The 16,151-nt window shown below is 34.8% G+C and overlaps 3 protein-coding genes across 5 annotated transcripts; 1 reads left to right on the top strand and 2 right to left on the bottom strand.

Moving 5' to 3' along the window:
• The first annotated feature begins 438 nt into the window (after nucleotides 1-438).
• LOC117787346 (polycomb group RING finger protein 3) lies at nucleotides 439-2,927 on the top strand. Its single transcript, XM_034625847.1, has 4 exons — nucleotides 439-840; nucleotides 1,702-1,854; nucleotides 2,039-2,322; nucleotides 2,391-2,927. The coding sequence occupies exons 1-4, from the start codon at nucleotides 735-737 to the stop codon at nucleotides 2,514-2,516; spliced, it is 669 nt and encodes a 222-aa protein (XP_034481738.1). The 5' UTR covers nucleotides 439-734; the 3' UTR covers nucleotides 2,517-2,927.
• Nucleotides 2,928-3,038: 111 nt separating this feature from the next.
• Nucleotides 3,039-4,488, bottom strand: LOC117787347 (female-specific protein transformer). 2 transcript variants are annotated; one of them, XM_034625848.1, is made up of 3 exons: nucleotides 4,340-4,466; nucleotides 3,687-4,096; nucleotides 3,039-3,284 (listed from the first exon to the last, which is right to left on the bottom strand). In XM_034625848.1, the coding sequence occupies exons 1-3, from the start codon at nucleotides 4,371-4,373 to the stop codon at nucleotides 3,081-3,083; spliced, it is 648 nt and encodes a 215-aa protein (XP_034481739.1). In that variant the 5' UTR covers nucleotides 4,374-4,466; the 3' UTR covers nucleotides 3,039-3,080. The 2 variants fall into 2 exon arrangements, 1 of the variants encoding a protein (XP_034481739.1); XR_004617683.1 differs by lacking the exons at nucleotides 3,039-3,284; nucleotides 3,687-4,096 and adding an exon at nucleotides 4,168-4,274 and having other exon boundaries at nucleotides 4,340-4,488.
• Nucleotides 4,489-4,834: 346 nt separating this feature from the next.
• LOC117787348 (myophilin) lies at nucleotides 4,835-14,076 on the bottom strand. Of its 2 annotated transcripts, none has more exons than XM_034625851.1 (3): nucleotides 6,156-6,218; nucleotides 5,742-6,083; nucleotides 4,835-5,661 (listed from the first exon to the last, which is right to left on the bottom strand). In XM_034625851.1, the coding sequence occupies exons 1-3, from the start codon at nucleotides 6,168-6,170 to the stop codon at nucleotides 5,491-5,493; spliced, it is 528 nt and encodes a 175-aa protein (XP_034481742.1). In that variant the 5' UTR covers nucleotides 6,171-6,218; the 3' UTR covers nucleotides 4,835-5,490. The 2 variants fall into 2 exon arrangements, with proteins under 2 accessions (XP_034481742.1, XP_034481741.1); XM_034625850.1 differs by lacking the exon at nucleotides 6,156-6,218 and adding an exon at nucleotides 13,800-14,076 and having other exon boundaries at nucleotides 4,900-5,661.
• Nucleotides 14,077-16,151: the final 2,075 nt, after the last annotated feature.

Below are 16,151 nucleotides of genomic sequence, written 5' to 3'. Positions count from 1 at the left end.
TAACAGCGTTAATAGCATAGCCAACAATGCTGCCAACTTTTTAGAGGAAATAATAGCTCTTTCTGACTGAAAATCATCTATATTTGTTTTTGTGAGCACATTTACATAATTTAGAAAAAAAATTAATAGAAAAACAAAGTTGATTATTTATAAAAAATAGCTGGATTTCCGCTTAATGGCAATTGTCAAAGGTGTTCTAGCAATCGAGCTATGAAAAAAGCCAAAACTAGCTATAAACTTGCCAAGTTAGATTTTTTAAATAAATTGTTATATTTAATAAACGGAAATTAAATAATTGCAGTGTGATTTTGTTGAGTTAATAATTTATTCAATGAGTTTACATTTTACTAACAGTCTGGCAGCGCCGCGTACATTGCCAATTCCTTGCAATCGATATCGATATTAAGAATTGCCATTCACATTGGCCGCTGTACACGTACACTCACACTCACACACGTACACGTACACACAATTTTGTCGTGATTTCATTTATTTGTTTAAAATAATAGTTAAAATACTGTTTAAATGAATAGTTAAATACGTGCGCCGTTATGTTGAGTGTCTTTGATTTTGTTGCGCTCATTTTTGCGCTATAAGCGAACAAATTTTCGGCAACAAGCAAATACAAAAAACGAAGACAACATTGTTCGCATAGAGGAGGAGGAGAGAATTTTTGTATGCGAGAGAGAGCAGGAGTTATTTATTTCATAAGAAATTGTTAATTAAACGACAAAATGGAGCGACGCGTCAAGTTGAAAACAATTAACCCGCATATCACATGTAAAATATGCGGTGGATATTTCATAGATGCGACAACAGTAACGGAGTGTCTACACACATGTGAGTTGCCTGCCACAAAACAAAATTGCCAATTGCCAGGTTTCCAGTATTCCGTGTGTCAGAGACTTCATTGGAAGCACCTGTGACTTGCATTGTTTGTGTTTCATTTAATGTGGAAGTGGAATACATTTACTATGGGATAATAGAGCTTTTAGCTCAACTCACAGTCCACGCAGTGTTGTCTGTTGCTGTTGCTTACCCGGTGAATGGTGGAACGCGTGGGAGTTGATGTGGATTAAGTGAGAAAAGATTACCGAGTGAAGTAGAATATACGAGTAGAGAAGAGAGAACAAGCGAGGATGGTAAATAATGGATCGCGTGGGAGTGGAATCTGTTTCTTTGTGGATTAAGGGAGAAGAGTTGAATAGACGAGTAGAGATTATGCGAGGAGTAGAATCCACAAGAGACTTAGGCGGGGAGTGGAATCTGTTTCCTTGTGGAAGAAAAGAGGTTCCTAAAAGAAGGAATAAATAGAAAGAAGAGAATATACAAGGAGTAAAATCCACATGATGCTTAGCCTGTTTATGGTGGGTGGTAAATGGTAGATCGCGTGTGAGTGGAATCTGTTTCTTTGCGATGTAAGTGAGAAGAGGTTACTAAACAGAGTTGAATATACGATAAGAGAGATGAGAATATGCGAGGAGTAGAATCCACAAGAGACTTAGGCGGGGAATGGAATCTGTTTCTTTGTGAAAGAAAAGCGTTTCCTAAAAGGAGAGAATATACAAAGATTAGGAGAGGATGCTTAGGTTGTGGAACAGGTCACAGAGAGGAATTGAATATACGAATAGAGAGGAGTTGAATATACTAATACAATTATCACTTGATTAATATTCTCCTGTTTTTTCGCCCACTTTGCAGTTTGCAAGAGCTGTCTGGTCAAACATCTGGAGGAGAAGAAAACATGCCCCACCTGCGACAACATCATACATCAGTCACACCCGCTGCAATACATCAGTTTCGATCGCACCATGCAGGACATCGTGTACAAATTGGTGCCGAAACTACAAGAAGGTATATTCTATATACATATATTAAAATCTCTTTGTTCGCATTGACTGACTGAGCAGTGTACAAGCCAAACCGCTTGACGTACAAGCTTGAAATTTTGGCACAACACAGCTATGACAAATTCATTCTATATATATCTCTTTTGTGCATATATTGTTAAATTGAAAACAAATCAATTACTTTACAGATGAATCGCGACGCGAACGTGACTTTTACAAGAGCCGGAATATGCCCTGTCCAAAGGATATAACGCCGAATCATGAGGATGACAATGAGAAGGTGATGGAGACGCATGCCGAGTCCGATTTCCATCGTTTGGACGAGCAGGTCAATGTGTGCCTCGAGTGTATAAGCAATAACTTTAAGAATCTGCAGAGACGCTTCATACGCTGCAGTTCGCAGGCGACGATAACGCATCTCAAAAAGCTCGTCGCCAAGAAGATACTCAATGGCATCGAAAAGTATCGTGAAGTGAGTACCAAATAAACATTACAAGCACATATATTGATAAATAATCGAGTCCCGTCGTCATCTTACAGATCGATATACTGTGTAATGAGGAGCTGTTGGGCAAGGATCATACACTGAAATTCGTCTATGTGACACGTTGGCGTTTTCGAGATCCTCCATTGCGTTTGCAATTTCGTCCTCGCGTCGAGCTTTAACATATATAATTGAGAGATACAACATACTATATATGTATATGCATTAACTAAAAATGATCTATTTTTTTATATATACATACATATAATTTATTGACATAGTGCTCTATATGTACATATATTATCATATATATATATATATATATATATATGAATCTTAGCAGTTCCCATAGTTTTAGTCATCTAACTTTTAAATATGTATGTATGTATGTGTAAATGTGCATGTATAAAGTCGTAAACTGCATATAGTCGTTAAGTTTAATCGTGATTAGCATTATATTCTCTTCTCGTGTGACTTTAATTGCGGCATTTGCATTTTGAGCCTGATTTAATCAAACTTTCCCCTATCTCCTCTTCCTCCTCCATCGGGAAGACTTTCTTCCGCCCTTTGCTAGAAACAAACAAAACAAAAAAGAATCCCTATTAAGAAATGTAAGAAATGCAATAATTTGTTGTATTGTTTTTTAGTTTCATGTGTATTATTTATATTAATTTAATGTACAAACAAACACACGAATGTAAATAGCAGTTGAGTAAATAAATTTGTAATTATGGAAAAATTGTTTATCATTTTGGTGGCTGTCGATCAGTTCTCCTGTAGCTAAATCTCGGATGCGGCACAAACGGTCCAGCCCTGTAATTAAATGGCGGATATGGACGTGGATGCAGATGTGGCTGTGGAAACGGGTCAAAGTAAGGTCTTGATGGACGCGGATGCATTCCAAATGGCAACGCGGCAAACATCGGATTGAAGTGTTGCCTTGGCCAGCCCTGAAAATACAACATTTAGTGAATCAGAATATTTAATTAATTATTGAAGACCAGGGTATCAAACCGAATCAAATATATGTGACAGTTATGTTTGTATTACCGGTTATTTTTTTATTTCGGTTCACCAAATAGAAAAACTAGTTGTACAAAATATTAAAAAAAATAACTTTAATACATAAACAAAATTTCTTTGATTTTTAAAACAAAAAATCTATTTAATAAGAACATTAAAATTTGAATTGAAACTAAGTTTGACCAGAGGTTATAACACCTAAACATCATAATTGAATGTATTGCTTGATTGAACCGCAACTAACTTTTATACATGAATCGGTTACAGTTTAAGGTTTCGATAACGGTTTGAATCCCTTAGTTTTAAGACAATGAAAATGAGTTACTAACATAAGCATAATTGTAGTCGACAGCGGGCACTGGCACAGGCACTGTTATAATGCGGGGAGGGGGGGAGCGGGAGCGAGATCGACTGCGTCGACGTCGCGAGGATGACGACGACGACAATGTTGGTCTCTTTTTATAGCTGCCACTGCGAGTGCGACTGCGACGACGCTCATAGCTCCTGGAACTCCTGGAACTCCTGGAACGCCGACGAGAACGAGATCTGGATCTGCTGCGTTGCCGTACATATTGGGACCTGTGTGCATCTCTTGGCGGCGTTGCCGTACGTTTTGATCTCTGGCGCAGGTTTCTCACCCGGTCACGCTCACGTTTGGCATCAGCGAAATATGGAACCTTTTCCCTCTCCTCCTCCTTCGCCCTGTCTCTCTCGCTAGGGCGTGGACGCCGCCTTGAACCTACATGCGGTACATATATAAAAATGTATTTCAGTTATACGCTTAACCGAGTGCAGTTCTTCCTCTTCTTCTTCTGGTGTCCTTTGTTTTGTTCATTAGCTTCTTCTTAATTGCGCGTCTTTTTCGCTTCAATTTCATTGGCTTTTCCATTTGAGATAAACACTTTCACAGTTTGCCACTAGAAAAAAAACAACAAAAAATATTGTTTTCACAATTTAGCAATAATGCTTTCACAATACAAACCTCTAGGAGAATGGCAACTGCTATCGGCATCCATGATTAAATGAATTCCTTCGACGCCATTTGCACACTTGTAACTTACATCAAATCATGTATAGCCGAGTGCAGGTTACGCTCAGCGTTGCGTTTCATATTCGAAGTGACGTACGTGACGTCACACTCAACAACCCCTTTTGATTTGTGCGTATTTTATTCGGTATTTTTTATAGTCTTAACACAATATGCCGTTTACTTTATTGCATTTAATGTTGATATTCATTTATTTAAGAATGTTATTTCAACAATAACGAAAGTTGACAATCTCTTTTGGAATGTCCTATGCAGTCGTGGGGCATATCGATGAATTTAGCTACATTTATCGATAGCTGTTAATATATGCTAATCGAGGTCAGTTAATTATATGAAATACAACCGCTGATTATCGACAGTACTTTTTCCATTGTGATGCAATATATCGATATAGCTATCGCCCAATAACAATAAAAAATCACAGTCCAGTGCTTAAAAGAATAATTATTTATTTTCAACATTAAATAACATTTATATATATATTCATTTAAATGTGTGGTAATACATGTTCTAAGTATTTATTGGCTTTCGTCTGTTTCTGTTTAAATATGCAGGTATTGATTGTTTGAAATTCAGGTGGTTCGTTGGTAACCGTTACTTTTACTCTATGAGTTCAAATTTGAATAGTTCGTTACTTGGAGTAATCACAAGGCAATTCGTGATCTTTCAGTATAAATGGCACAAAAATTGAGTGCTAATTTGAGTTGAATTTATACATATGTAATATTCATTATTAATAATTGTGTCAAAAAATGCTATGTGTAAATAAATTGCATGTTTGCTTGTTGAAAATAGAATGAATTATTCTAAAAAAAACTCATTCGTACTTTTTTGAGTACTTAATAATATTAATAATTAAGAATAGTTTATGTTATTACATACAGCATACGCCTGGTAAATTGGAATACAAATAGTAGAAGCTCGTTTTATAAATACATCATCATTACATAATATAAGAGTTTTGATTTTTTACGGAATGTCTATTCAGGGATTTTTCGGAAGATGTTGGGAATTTTGGTTTTGGCTTTATTTTGCGGAATGTGAATATGAGGAAGTTGTTGAATATATTGTATGTAGTTTAGTGTCTACATGTGTCTGGTGTTGCCAAAGTTAATGCCCGATTGGGTAGCACCCTTGTTGGAACCGTACTGCAGGGAGATGACATTTTGGCCGGCACGGAGTTGCTCATCGCTGAAATTGCGCACATTCTTGTCCGCCTCCTTGGGACCAATCGATGGCTTGTTGAAGTTCGATGCCTATATATATGAAAAAAAAATTAATGATTAGATTTGAATGAACCTTGTACAGGGGACTTGGTCACATGATTGCATTTTACCTTGCGGCCCAACGATTGCAAGCAGATGACGACAGAGTTGAGATTCTGACGCTCCCAGAGATCGACACTTTGGAATGTCTCCTGTGTGGGCACACCAAAGTTCTTGGCGCACTCGAGGAACGCCGATATATTCTCCATGCACTTGAAGGCCATTTTGCTCTCATTCACCTTCTTGATGCAACCAGGCTGCAAAGCATTGGCCAATTTGCACAGGATCACGCCATCCTTGAGCACCTCAAAGAAATTGTCCGTATCACCGGATGTGTTGATCGGTTCCGCTGTCACAGCCTTAATCCATTCCAAGGACTCCTGAGCGAGCTCCTCGCTGTACTTTGAGTTGATCTAAAAGGGTAAGTCAATAATATATCATTAATATATATTATATATGTCTATATATGTACAATTTGAGGCCACCTTGGACTGGTACATGTCTACAACAATCGATGCAATTTACTAGACTAACGACAAATCGCAAATTAAATCATGTTGAGTTCTATATATTCTTGCGTTATCTCCAAAAAAGAATTGCAGATAACCCAGCTATCGGTAATTGCTCATAAACATACACACCTAACACACACACACATATATATATATATACACAACAATTCACTCTTAGGTTGTAATTCAAGTTTGGATAAGGATAAGATTGCATTTTTTTTCCCAAGACAACAGCACTCCCAACCTCTTATTATAACTTAGCTTAAGTATACTTAACAGTGGTTATAAGAATGATGTTGTAACCGATCTGCTAAACATACAAATTTTTCAGGCTTTCTATTTGCATTTCCGCATAGTAGTGAACATTTTTCTGATGAAATTCTAATGAAATAATTAGAAATTGGTATTTAGAAATTATATAAAATATTTTTCATTATAAAATTGAATTTTTTAAAATTAATTTTTAAGTTATTTTTAAATTTTATTAATTTTGTTCTTAAATTTCAGTGCAAATGTTATTTTTGAGCTTTCGGTAAACAAATATAAAAACAATTCTAACGCGAATCGTTTTTATTAATAATTTTGTAACGCGTGCGAGTAAGTTTTTCGATTTTAAAAATATATAACCATATTGAAACAATTTTAAAAATATGTATATTCCAAGAATATAAATTATTAATATGAAAATTCAGTATTTGTAAATATTTTCAATACTTAGAAGTATTATTTAAACATCAAACTAATTTTATATAGTTTTTATTCTTTACATTCCTTTATTTTCATTTTATTCTAGATGCTATTGTTTAAATCATTGCTAGAGTTGATGCTAAATTAGTAAAACAAATTTAAAGTTGATCTAATACAATGTTTTGTCAAACATTTTCCATCCCATGGGGCTGAGAATTTGCCGAAATCCTACCGTAAATGGAAACTGTCAGTTTAAAATACTTGTAAGCCCGCATCTCTCTGAGCATATGAATAACCATATTTGTTAATGTTGTTGCTGCTGTTTTTGATTCGAGCTTTGTATTGGCCACAACCATATATGGCCTAAAGCAAATGCCGGTTGTTTGGCCGTCCTTCGCACCGATTTTGGCATGGAGACGAGGCCCACTTGTTGAGAATTATTGGAGTGGCGCCAATCGAATCTGGAGACACAGAAACAGGGGCAGGGACAGGGAATAGTTGAAAATTGGCTCGCTTTGCGTGTTGTCTTAACATTATTTGGTTCTTGGGGTTAAATCGTTGTCCGTTTAGCACCTATTTATTAGTGTTATTTAATTGAATTGCTGTCGCTAAATGATTTTTAGATTAACAATCATGCTCGCTATCTCTCTCTCTCTCCCTCTCTCTCTCGCTCTCTTTCCTTCTCTTTCTCCTTGTTGAGTGACTCTGACAGCGACTCTATTAAAATGAATGATCTCAGAAACAAATGGAACAATTGTTTGTCGTCAATTGAGTAATTTTTGTTGTACTCGCATTTTGCAATTTACAAGCACAAAATAGTTTTGCTTTGTTCCTTATCGCATAGTCCTAAAAGGGAAATGCTTAGTTAGTGTTAAGGAGGGGGAACAGGAAGGGGCAGCATTATATTTATTTATTGTGCATAATGAAGGTGAATAAACTTCTGACTAACCAAACAGTCCATCTATCTATCTCTCTCTATCACTCTTACTCTCTCTTTGTCTCTATCCCTTTCACGCTTATCGTAACGGTCTTATCGATAGGTTTTACGTGTTGATCATGAGCTGATCAAGAAGCTGATATGCAGATATAAAACCGATAATCAGGCTTTTACAAATGAATTTTTATATCTTAATTAACAGATTCTTTTTGCTTTTTTTTATGAGTTTGGTCTGGGCGTTGACTTTGTTTGAAACGTTAGCTAATCGATAATACTTTCTATATTTATCTTTTCGCATTCATGTTTTTTTTATATTACTTTGCACTGGGCGTTGGTGTTTTAAGTCGGCATGTGACATCATCAAATATCGATATTGTTATCGGTAAAAATAGCAATAATCGATAATCGATTACAATTGTGGTATCGAAAATTATCTTTTGGAGTTCTTCGTTATTTGTATTATATGTCGATATGTGTGTGACAGCAGCAATTATCGATAATATTATCGATAATTAAGCTAACCGTTTCACCGCATTCAGTGCTGTTGCCATTATAAATATAATCTTAAACTTTTCAAAACATCAAAACGGTATTTAACTATCGCGGTCAGGTCATTAGATCTGATGAGCATAGAACGGTTAACCCCGAAAAAAAGAAAGAAATAGCTGAGATTAAGAAAAAAAAAAACAAAGACAATGAGGTATGCGGGGTCAATTTATCATGTTGAGAAGCTGAGAAATCGTATAACAATTAATAAAACCACATTTTGATTGACATCGCTGAACACAATGATCATAATTCTCGATGATAATTATGTTGATGGCAGATAAATTGACACCCTCGAGCCATTTCGAATAAATTTTGATTAGGAATACACACATTTATTTGTGAGATTCTACACCAAAGACCGGCTCGACTCAGCTTTATTATTCATGATCATTTATACCAAAAAAAACAGCCGTTAAAATACTAATGAATTCGGGCCATTTCCAACACATTTCTTGCATAAATATTTACAAATGTTTATGGATTTTCTATAGCCAGACAATGAGCGAATTCGATGTGGAATTGGAATTGAAATTGGCAAGACATGGCTTACAACATAACAAAAACAAGAAACAAAATACGAAAGTAAACAATTTGAATTTAAATGAAAAATAGCAACGGTCAACAATTTCGATACCCTATAGGTAATGTGAAAGGGTATATATAAAGGGTGAATTAAAATAAAAATGAATTTAAAAATGTACCAATTAAAGTATATTTTAGAAAAAAAAGTACATTAGTATATAAAGATTTGATTCATAGACAGAGAACTTATTGAATACGCTCAATATTGAAAATATGTAGATCAAAGCATATAATGTGTATATATTCATAATAGATTCACACACCTAAAAACAGGGTATCTCCCAGACAAACCCTATTCTCTGAAGCAAACTTACTCTGTATTTTGTTTATTTCTTTTTTTATAGAAATATTTTTAGCGTTGTTTTAATGAGTCAGCAGAGTACTCAGAGCTCAAAACTCAATGCAGCATTTCATTTTTATAGAGTTTTTGCTATGAGGTCGTCATGAAATTCGACGACTGTACGTATGTATTTGTATGTGTGTGTGTGTGAGAGAGTGTGTGAAAAGTACTATAAATAATAAAACACATACTTCAAGTGTATTTCATCCATATATACAATGTTCTGGAACGTGTTTGCCTTATCGGAGTGCACAAAAAAAATTCATAAAAAAAAATACAAAATAAAAATAATGTCAACGTCGGTTGGGAGGATGTTAGAGCGGAATCTACTTATCAGCGAATTCGCTCTGAGGTTCCCTTCTATATAATATTCAAAAATATTAACATCAAGTCTAGGAAAAATTAAAAATAAAATTTCTTTAAAGGCAGTGAAAAATGACGAATACATTACGAAACTTTTGGAATAAAATGGAATGGAACTCGACAAGAATTTTAACAAAAACAAGCGTCTATCATAGAAATAATTCAAAAGAGAGAGAAATGGCGAATACGGAACAAATTGGAATGAAAAACTGACAATGATTATGACAATGACAGTGACATTGGATAATGGGGAACTGGGAAAGCACTGGGTCTGTGGGTCAGTTGATAAATTAAGCACGATTACGAGCAATTACAAAAAGCGTGACAATGACGAAAATCCAGCTGAGAGCAAAATGTAATTAGTTTAAAAAAATAATACATGTTTCTCATTTTTGATGGAGTTTCTAGATACTATGACGAGTGGGTACAATGTACAATTGGGTGTTTGCTTAACTGTTTAACTATTTTTTTTTTCTTTAGCCCGCACGCAACTCGCATTAGCCAAACCTCAAAAAATGAAAAAAAAAAGACAGCAACTTCATTAGCTTTAGACTAGCTTTTAGTTAAATTAAAAGTGCCATTCAAACAAAGTTTTGTTGTTCACAATAAAGATTTCCTTGCTGCGGGCAAAACGAGTTGGAAGACTCATCATCATCATTATCATTCTTATCATCATCATCATGAACGCCCACATTCGAGTAAAAAGTGAAATCGCTTAAAACTCCCTCAAGGAGTATGAATTTATTTTTTCTTGGATGGTCACAAAACCTACTCGTAAATCTAATAAATGCTGACGCAAGTTTCCGCTTCCAGTTAACTTCATTGATTCGCACGTAATGCTTCAAATATTTATGTACCATGTTTTGTTTGGCGGTTTTATTAGTCATTTCTTCTCTTCCATCCATATCAAAGAAGTGACAGACACAACGAATCATTGCGTAATAAGCAATTTGTAGGATACAAAGCCAAAAAAAAAAAAAACAGCACCAAAAACAAAATAAACGATCAACAGATGTCGACGATCATGACAATGATGATGATGATGATGTCATGGGGTTTGTGAATTTTAGTGAACTTTGGCAATAATTCAATAACGATGATTAGCTAAAAACTTTACAGTGAGTGTTGTTTAAAGATAAACAATAAGTTTAGTCCAGCAATTAGTTTACAAGTATTTTAAATAACACTACCAAAATTTTAAATTTTTTAATGCCCTTAAGCTTTTAGGTTTAAAATGTTATCTATTAAAATCTGTGTATATAATATAAGTAAATCACATTTCCCACATTTGGAAACCTCTTAATCGGCTGTTAATCATCCGATATGTTCTATTTTTCTTTGTTTGAAAGTTTTAGGGAGAAAGATTCCAAGTTTCATCCAATACGTGCAGACATATAGTATAAGAAAAATGCAGCTGAGAAATATAACGAGTTATGCCCTCACAAGTTATTTTATTTATGTTTTTTTTTGTGAAATCTAATTTTTTGTCTTTAAAATTATTAATATAAAGTCTTTTTTCACTTTTTTAAATGATTTTTTTGACTTATCCAAAATCTGTCAGACATTTGCGATTATTCACTTTGATATTTCAAATTTCAGCTTCATCTTTGGTATTGTTTTCGCTTTCTTTTTGATGTGTCATGCCCCATGTTCCGATGACAATTGCAAAGCTCTTGAGCTGACCGATATTTGGTTAAAAAGCCGCAGAAAAAACAATCACTCAAGCTCGGAATACCGCAAAATAAACGTAACGGGTAAACGAGGTCAATTATGTGACTGTTTTTGATTTTTTTTTGCCGTTTTTTAAGTTTTTTTTTTTTTTTGGTTTTTGTTTTGTTTTGATAAATGTAAACAGTGCAAAACATGCACAAATGGAAAGAGGGACCTCTATTAAAGATTTACAGTGGTCACCCGGAAATTGACAAACTGTGGGGGAAATTTAATTATACTAGCTATTATAATAAATGAGATTTAGATGTTTAATTGGAAGGATTTTTATGCATTTTTCGACTTGAATAATAATTTCATTCTAAAAATCTGATATGATATAACTTTATACAGTTTATATAACAAATTTCGTGTTTCTAGCTCTTTTAATCTTTGAGATAGGAAAGTATAAAGCCATATTGATAACGAGAGTATTACTTTTTTTATAGTTTCAGTAATCGGTAAGATGATTTCAATTCCATTTTTAGAAATGAGAACTCTGTTTTGGAATTCAAGTAAAGTTTCACCGGAAATCCAAACAACATTTAGATTTATGATTATGATATGTTGCCATCACTTTTTATGGCTTATCTAAAAATGAATGACGGCTTACCACCAAAAAGTACAAGCAACAACCAACACACACAAACTCTCACATGCACACATACATATAAATATCTATAGGTAACATTAATGTAAAAGTAGTTGTACAACTCGACAAGTTCCATTTAGAAAACTGATAGATAGCATTGCGTACTTGCTGCGGATGTATTAATGTGACCATATCTAGCCTATGTATGTATGTATGGGCAAAACTGATTACTATATAGGTATGTATATATGTATATACATAGGTGCTAACGTTTCTATGGGTACTCATACAGAAGAACGGACAATAGACAACAACAAGAGAACGACTAATTAATGAAACATGGTCAAAGCGGGAAGAAGGGTGAACAGCGGCGAAAGGGTTAGTAAAAGTAGACAAAAGTAGTGAGAGGTAGAAAGAGGGAGGCAGGCAGAGAGGAAGAGGGACAGCAAGAGCAGCGCCTTCAATAGTTGCTCGAATTTGCTGAAATTTGAGTCGTTGCCATAAAAGTACACAAAATAACTGCCAACCGAGTCAGCACTTAACCACATTCACACACACACTCGCACACATACAACACGTATACACCTCAACAGTTAAATGGACAAACAATTTTTTAAAAGTTGATTCAGCGGCATGTTGTTTTTGTTTGCTTATACTCATACACACACACTTAATTTTTTTTTAAAGTGCGACGCGTATGTGTGTGTGCTTTAAAGGTGCTATTCAGTGTTGTCAACTCTACAGAGCCTAAAAAGGCTATATCAATATTTAAAATAGATAGAAAAAGCTCAAATATATGTAAGAAAGACAGATAAAAATTCAAATATTTCCAGTAGTTTATTTAATAAAAACGAGCTATTAATTCACGACAGTCATCATTTTAGTATTTATCCTGCGATTTGCATTCAAAAAAGTCCAGATCTGGCGTAAAATAGCTGAGTTGGCAACACTGATGCTATCGCTACGTGGGGCGCTTTTTCTTTAACTTCTTTTTTTTTTGGGAAGCTAACGAAGACAGGCAGCTGGCAGGCAGCCCAATGACATCATCCACAACATCCTCTCTCTCACGCTCTCAAAGCTGCTCACACGCGCTCGCCTCCTGCGAAGCCATTGATCGTGTTAAATGAGTGAGAGAGAGGGGGGGCAACAACAAGAGGCAGTCAGTGGGGAAATGCAAAAAGGGTGGCAGCATTTGCTCAATGTTGTAACTGTAGACACATTGTCTTTGTAGTTGTTGTCCATGGGTAAACTGCACTTAATCCCTCTCCCAACCTCCCCCCCCCCCCACTAACTAAGCATATACAATTTCAATTTCACTCACGTCGCCGTTGCCACAGACAGGGACAGGAATAGGGAGAGGGACGGAGACAGAGGCAGTGCATTATGTAATTGCCATGAGGCAAAGAGGGAAGATTAAATAAATATACAAACGTAGTTGAGTACAATATGTAAATTGCAATAAATAAGCGTTACTAATGTTGTCAAATTAGCATCAAAATGGGAGCCCCGCTTTTACGATCCACATTGAAATGAGCGAGTTGCATAGCAGCTAGCAATCAGTCACTTGAAGAAATTTCAGCTCAATCAACCACAAAAAACACACACACACATTACGCATGCATTGTTAAGATACACAAGTATTCAGATACAAATGTATATATAAAGATGACTTAAACGGCCCGCATTGCCAATTTGAAATGAGGTCATTTCTAAGACCATTTTTAGCCTGGCTTCGGTTTTGAAATGCCCAAATAAAGTCAATGCAGCGTCGACACACATACAAATGTAAAATTATTTTTGGCAAAAATTTGTTTGTGCTCTTGATGTGGTTTTTATTATTATTGTTGTTGTTGTTTTTACCTTACGCTGCGCTTCGGCCGCAAAGCCACTCTTGGGAGCACGATTCGAAGACATGTTAATATTTGTAGTTGTTTTTGTTGCTGTTGGATTTTGGGCTGGAAACGGGTTTACAGGGCGCGTTGCTTGGTCAAAAACTTATCGTTGCACTCTGGCCAATGGAATGTTTATCACAATTGGGAATATATATATATTTCTTTTTTTTTGTGTAGTGAAGAACGCAAGCGATTAAATAAACACGTCCGTACACAACAAAAGTTAAAAGTGCTTTGAGCGTAGCAGTTAAACCGACAAACGAAGAAAACTTTACAGTGAGCGTCAAGCACTCACGCACACTTACAGAAACTAACCGCGGCTATGTTAACGAAGAGAAAGAGAACAACAGTGAGAGTCTAACTGCGCTCAATAGTAACAAACTGTTGTTGTTGCCAGCTTTGCTGCTGAGCAAGTGTTCTACTCTATGTATTTTAACCCAGCAAGCATTTTTAATCACATTCGAGTGTTTTTTGGGTACTCTACCTAATTAATATAGTCATTAAAATGATACTTTTAACGGGATAAAATATTCACCCAGCCGCAATTCTTATTGAAAATATTCCTTTATAGATTTCTGATCAGTTTTGACTCATTTTTGAGTCATATTTGCTATAAATTAAGTTTTAAGGATATGCATTTGTCATTTTCGAGTCTTTTTAAAATCGCGCATAAGCTTCAACTCTTTTTTAACATCAGTTGGGCTCAAAAAAGACTCATACTGTTGATTTTTGTTGAAACGATTACCCAAATGTTTGCTGGGTTTTTGCTTAACACGAGCCTCTCTCCCTAGAAAGCACAGAGAGCGCTGTTAAAGCTCAAGCTCAGCTGCTGTCGCTGCCGCTGATGATGATGATGTCATATTGCACATGTGTAACGGCTGTTTGAATTGTTGTTCCTTTTAATGGCAATGAAAGTGAACTGATATGAAAGCTTCAGCTGTTGTTGTTTATTAGTAACGGTACATGCCTTATCCTAAGCACAGCATTCCAAGCATGACCTTGACAAACAAAAAATGAAGATATTGCTGGATTTTGTTTTAGTTTGCCTTGAGAATTAGTTACATTTTATTCACATAAATATATATGTTATGCAATTGTTTTTTGTTTTGTTTTAGATAAGAGAATTTCATTAGTTTTACAGTGTGTGTGTGTATATGTGTTTTTATTGTGTTCTAAATAAATAGAGGGAATTGCTTTTATATTTGTTGTTGTTGCTTTGTGTGATACATACATACATTTATAATTGTTAATTTAAATATACATAGTTCTAAGGTATTTCTTTATTTGTATAATTGTTTTTTTTTTTTTTTGTTTCACTGCAGCAAGACAATTATTGAATTAATAAACATTTATATAATTTGTCTTTTGATTATATCGCCATTAGGTTTTTTTTAAACATAGGAAAAGCATTTTCATTTAACTAGACAAAGTATGTTTTTTAGTATTTTTTGTATTATACTAAAGATTAACGGGTTTTTCAATGGGATTCATGGGGTTTCCCATTTCTTCACTTTGCTCTCTCATGCATGTTAAGGCCCTCGCGCTCAAGTACTTGTGGGTGTGGCACACACACATGTGTGTGTGTGTGTGTATTATAGACTATTGCATTTTAATTTGATTTTATAATTTATTTTCCTTAAGTTTTTACAATTGTTTAGGGGTTTTGAAGCATGCTAAATAATTTTCTAGTTGTATTTAAAAAATAATCATAATTTATTTTGCACATGGATAAATACAAATTACAAATATAGATGATGTATATATATAAAAAAAGTTATTACCAAAAAAGTAAATTGACGCAAAAAAATATACAGAGAAAGAGACAGGGAGTGGGAGGAGGGGGTGAGACACTACTAGTATAATAAAAAATGACATAATCATAATCAGAATTGACGATAACGCCTGCAAGGGGAATTGTATCCCCAATAGATCCTACGTATATATCTATAATATATATATAATATGTGTGTATGTGTGTGTGTGTATAAGCACTGATATCTGATATCTGTGTTTACGCTATATAAAGTATATATAATAGTTACATTCTCTCCGAATCGACTTGGACATAGGACATTAGTATCAGCAAATAATTTCAAATAGTTCTTTTTGTTTCGTTTCGTTTTCTTGTTTAATAAATAATACCTCACGATTCGTTGGCTCAACGTAATTTAACTTAATTTATAAAACAACTGTGCAAAAATTGGGCAATTAACTCTCTCTTTTGGATGGGAGGGGGAGGCAGGGCGGAGTGTGTATTATCCTGGAGATGGCCTATAATATAATATAGGGTATTTTCTGCATATACCGCGTCTTCAATTTT

Source organism: Drosophila innubila (assembly GCF_004354385.1).
Source record: "Drosophila innubila isolate TH190305 chromosome 3L unlocalized genomic scaffold, UK_Dinn_1.0 0_D_3L, whole genome shotgun sequence".
NCBI classification, from domain to species: domain Eukaryota; kingdom Metazoa; phylum Arthropoda; class Insecta; order Diptera; family Drosophilidae; genus Drosophila; species Drosophila innubila.
This window is presented reverse-complemented; position numbering and strand designations above follow the sequence as displayed.

What these genes read in the sequence shown, in the direction of transcription:
- LOC117787347 (XM_034625848.1), bottom strand. Translation starts at nt 4,373, where the DNA reads ATGGATGCCGATAGCAGTTGCCATTCTCCTAGAG. An exon ending in CAGTTGCCATTCTCCTAGAG is followed by an intron (nt 4,097 to 4,339) that starts GTTTGTATTGTG and finishes TACCGCATGTAG; the next exon opens with GTTCAAGGCGGCGTCCACGC. An exon ending in TCGACTACAATTATGCTTAT is followed by an intron (nt 3,285 to 3,686) that starts GTTAGTAACTCA and finishes TTGTATTTTCAG; the next exon opens with GGCTGGCCAAGGCAACACTT.
- LOC117787348 (XM_034625850.1), bottom strand. Translation starts at nt 13,853, where the DNA reads ATGTCTTCGAATCGTGCTCCCAAGAGTGGCTTTGCGGCCGAAGCGCAG. An exon ending in CGGCCGAAGCGCAGCGTAAG is followed by an intron (nt 6,084 to 13,799) that starts GTAAAAACAACA and finishes TTACCCTTTTAG; the next exon opens with ATCAACTCAAAGTACAGCGA. An exon ending in TGCAATCGTTGGGCCGCAAG is followed by an intron (nt 5,662 to 5,741) that starts GTAAAATGCAAT and finishes TCATATATATAG; the next exon opens with GCATCGAACTTCAACAAGCC.
- LOC117787346 (XM_034625847.1), top strand. Translation starts at nt 735, where the DNA reads ATGGAGCGACGCGTCAAGTTGAAAACAATTAACCCGCATATCACATGT. An exon ending in GGTGCCGAAACTACAAGAAG is followed by an intron (nt 1,855 to 2,038) that starts GTATATTCTATA and finishes ATTACTTTACAG; the next exon opens with ATGAATCGCGACGCGAACGT. An exon ending in GCATCGAAAAGTATCGTGAA is followed by an intron (nt 2,323 to 2,390) that starts GTGAGTACCAAA and finishes GTCATCTTACAG; the next exon opens with ATCGATATACTGTGTAATGA.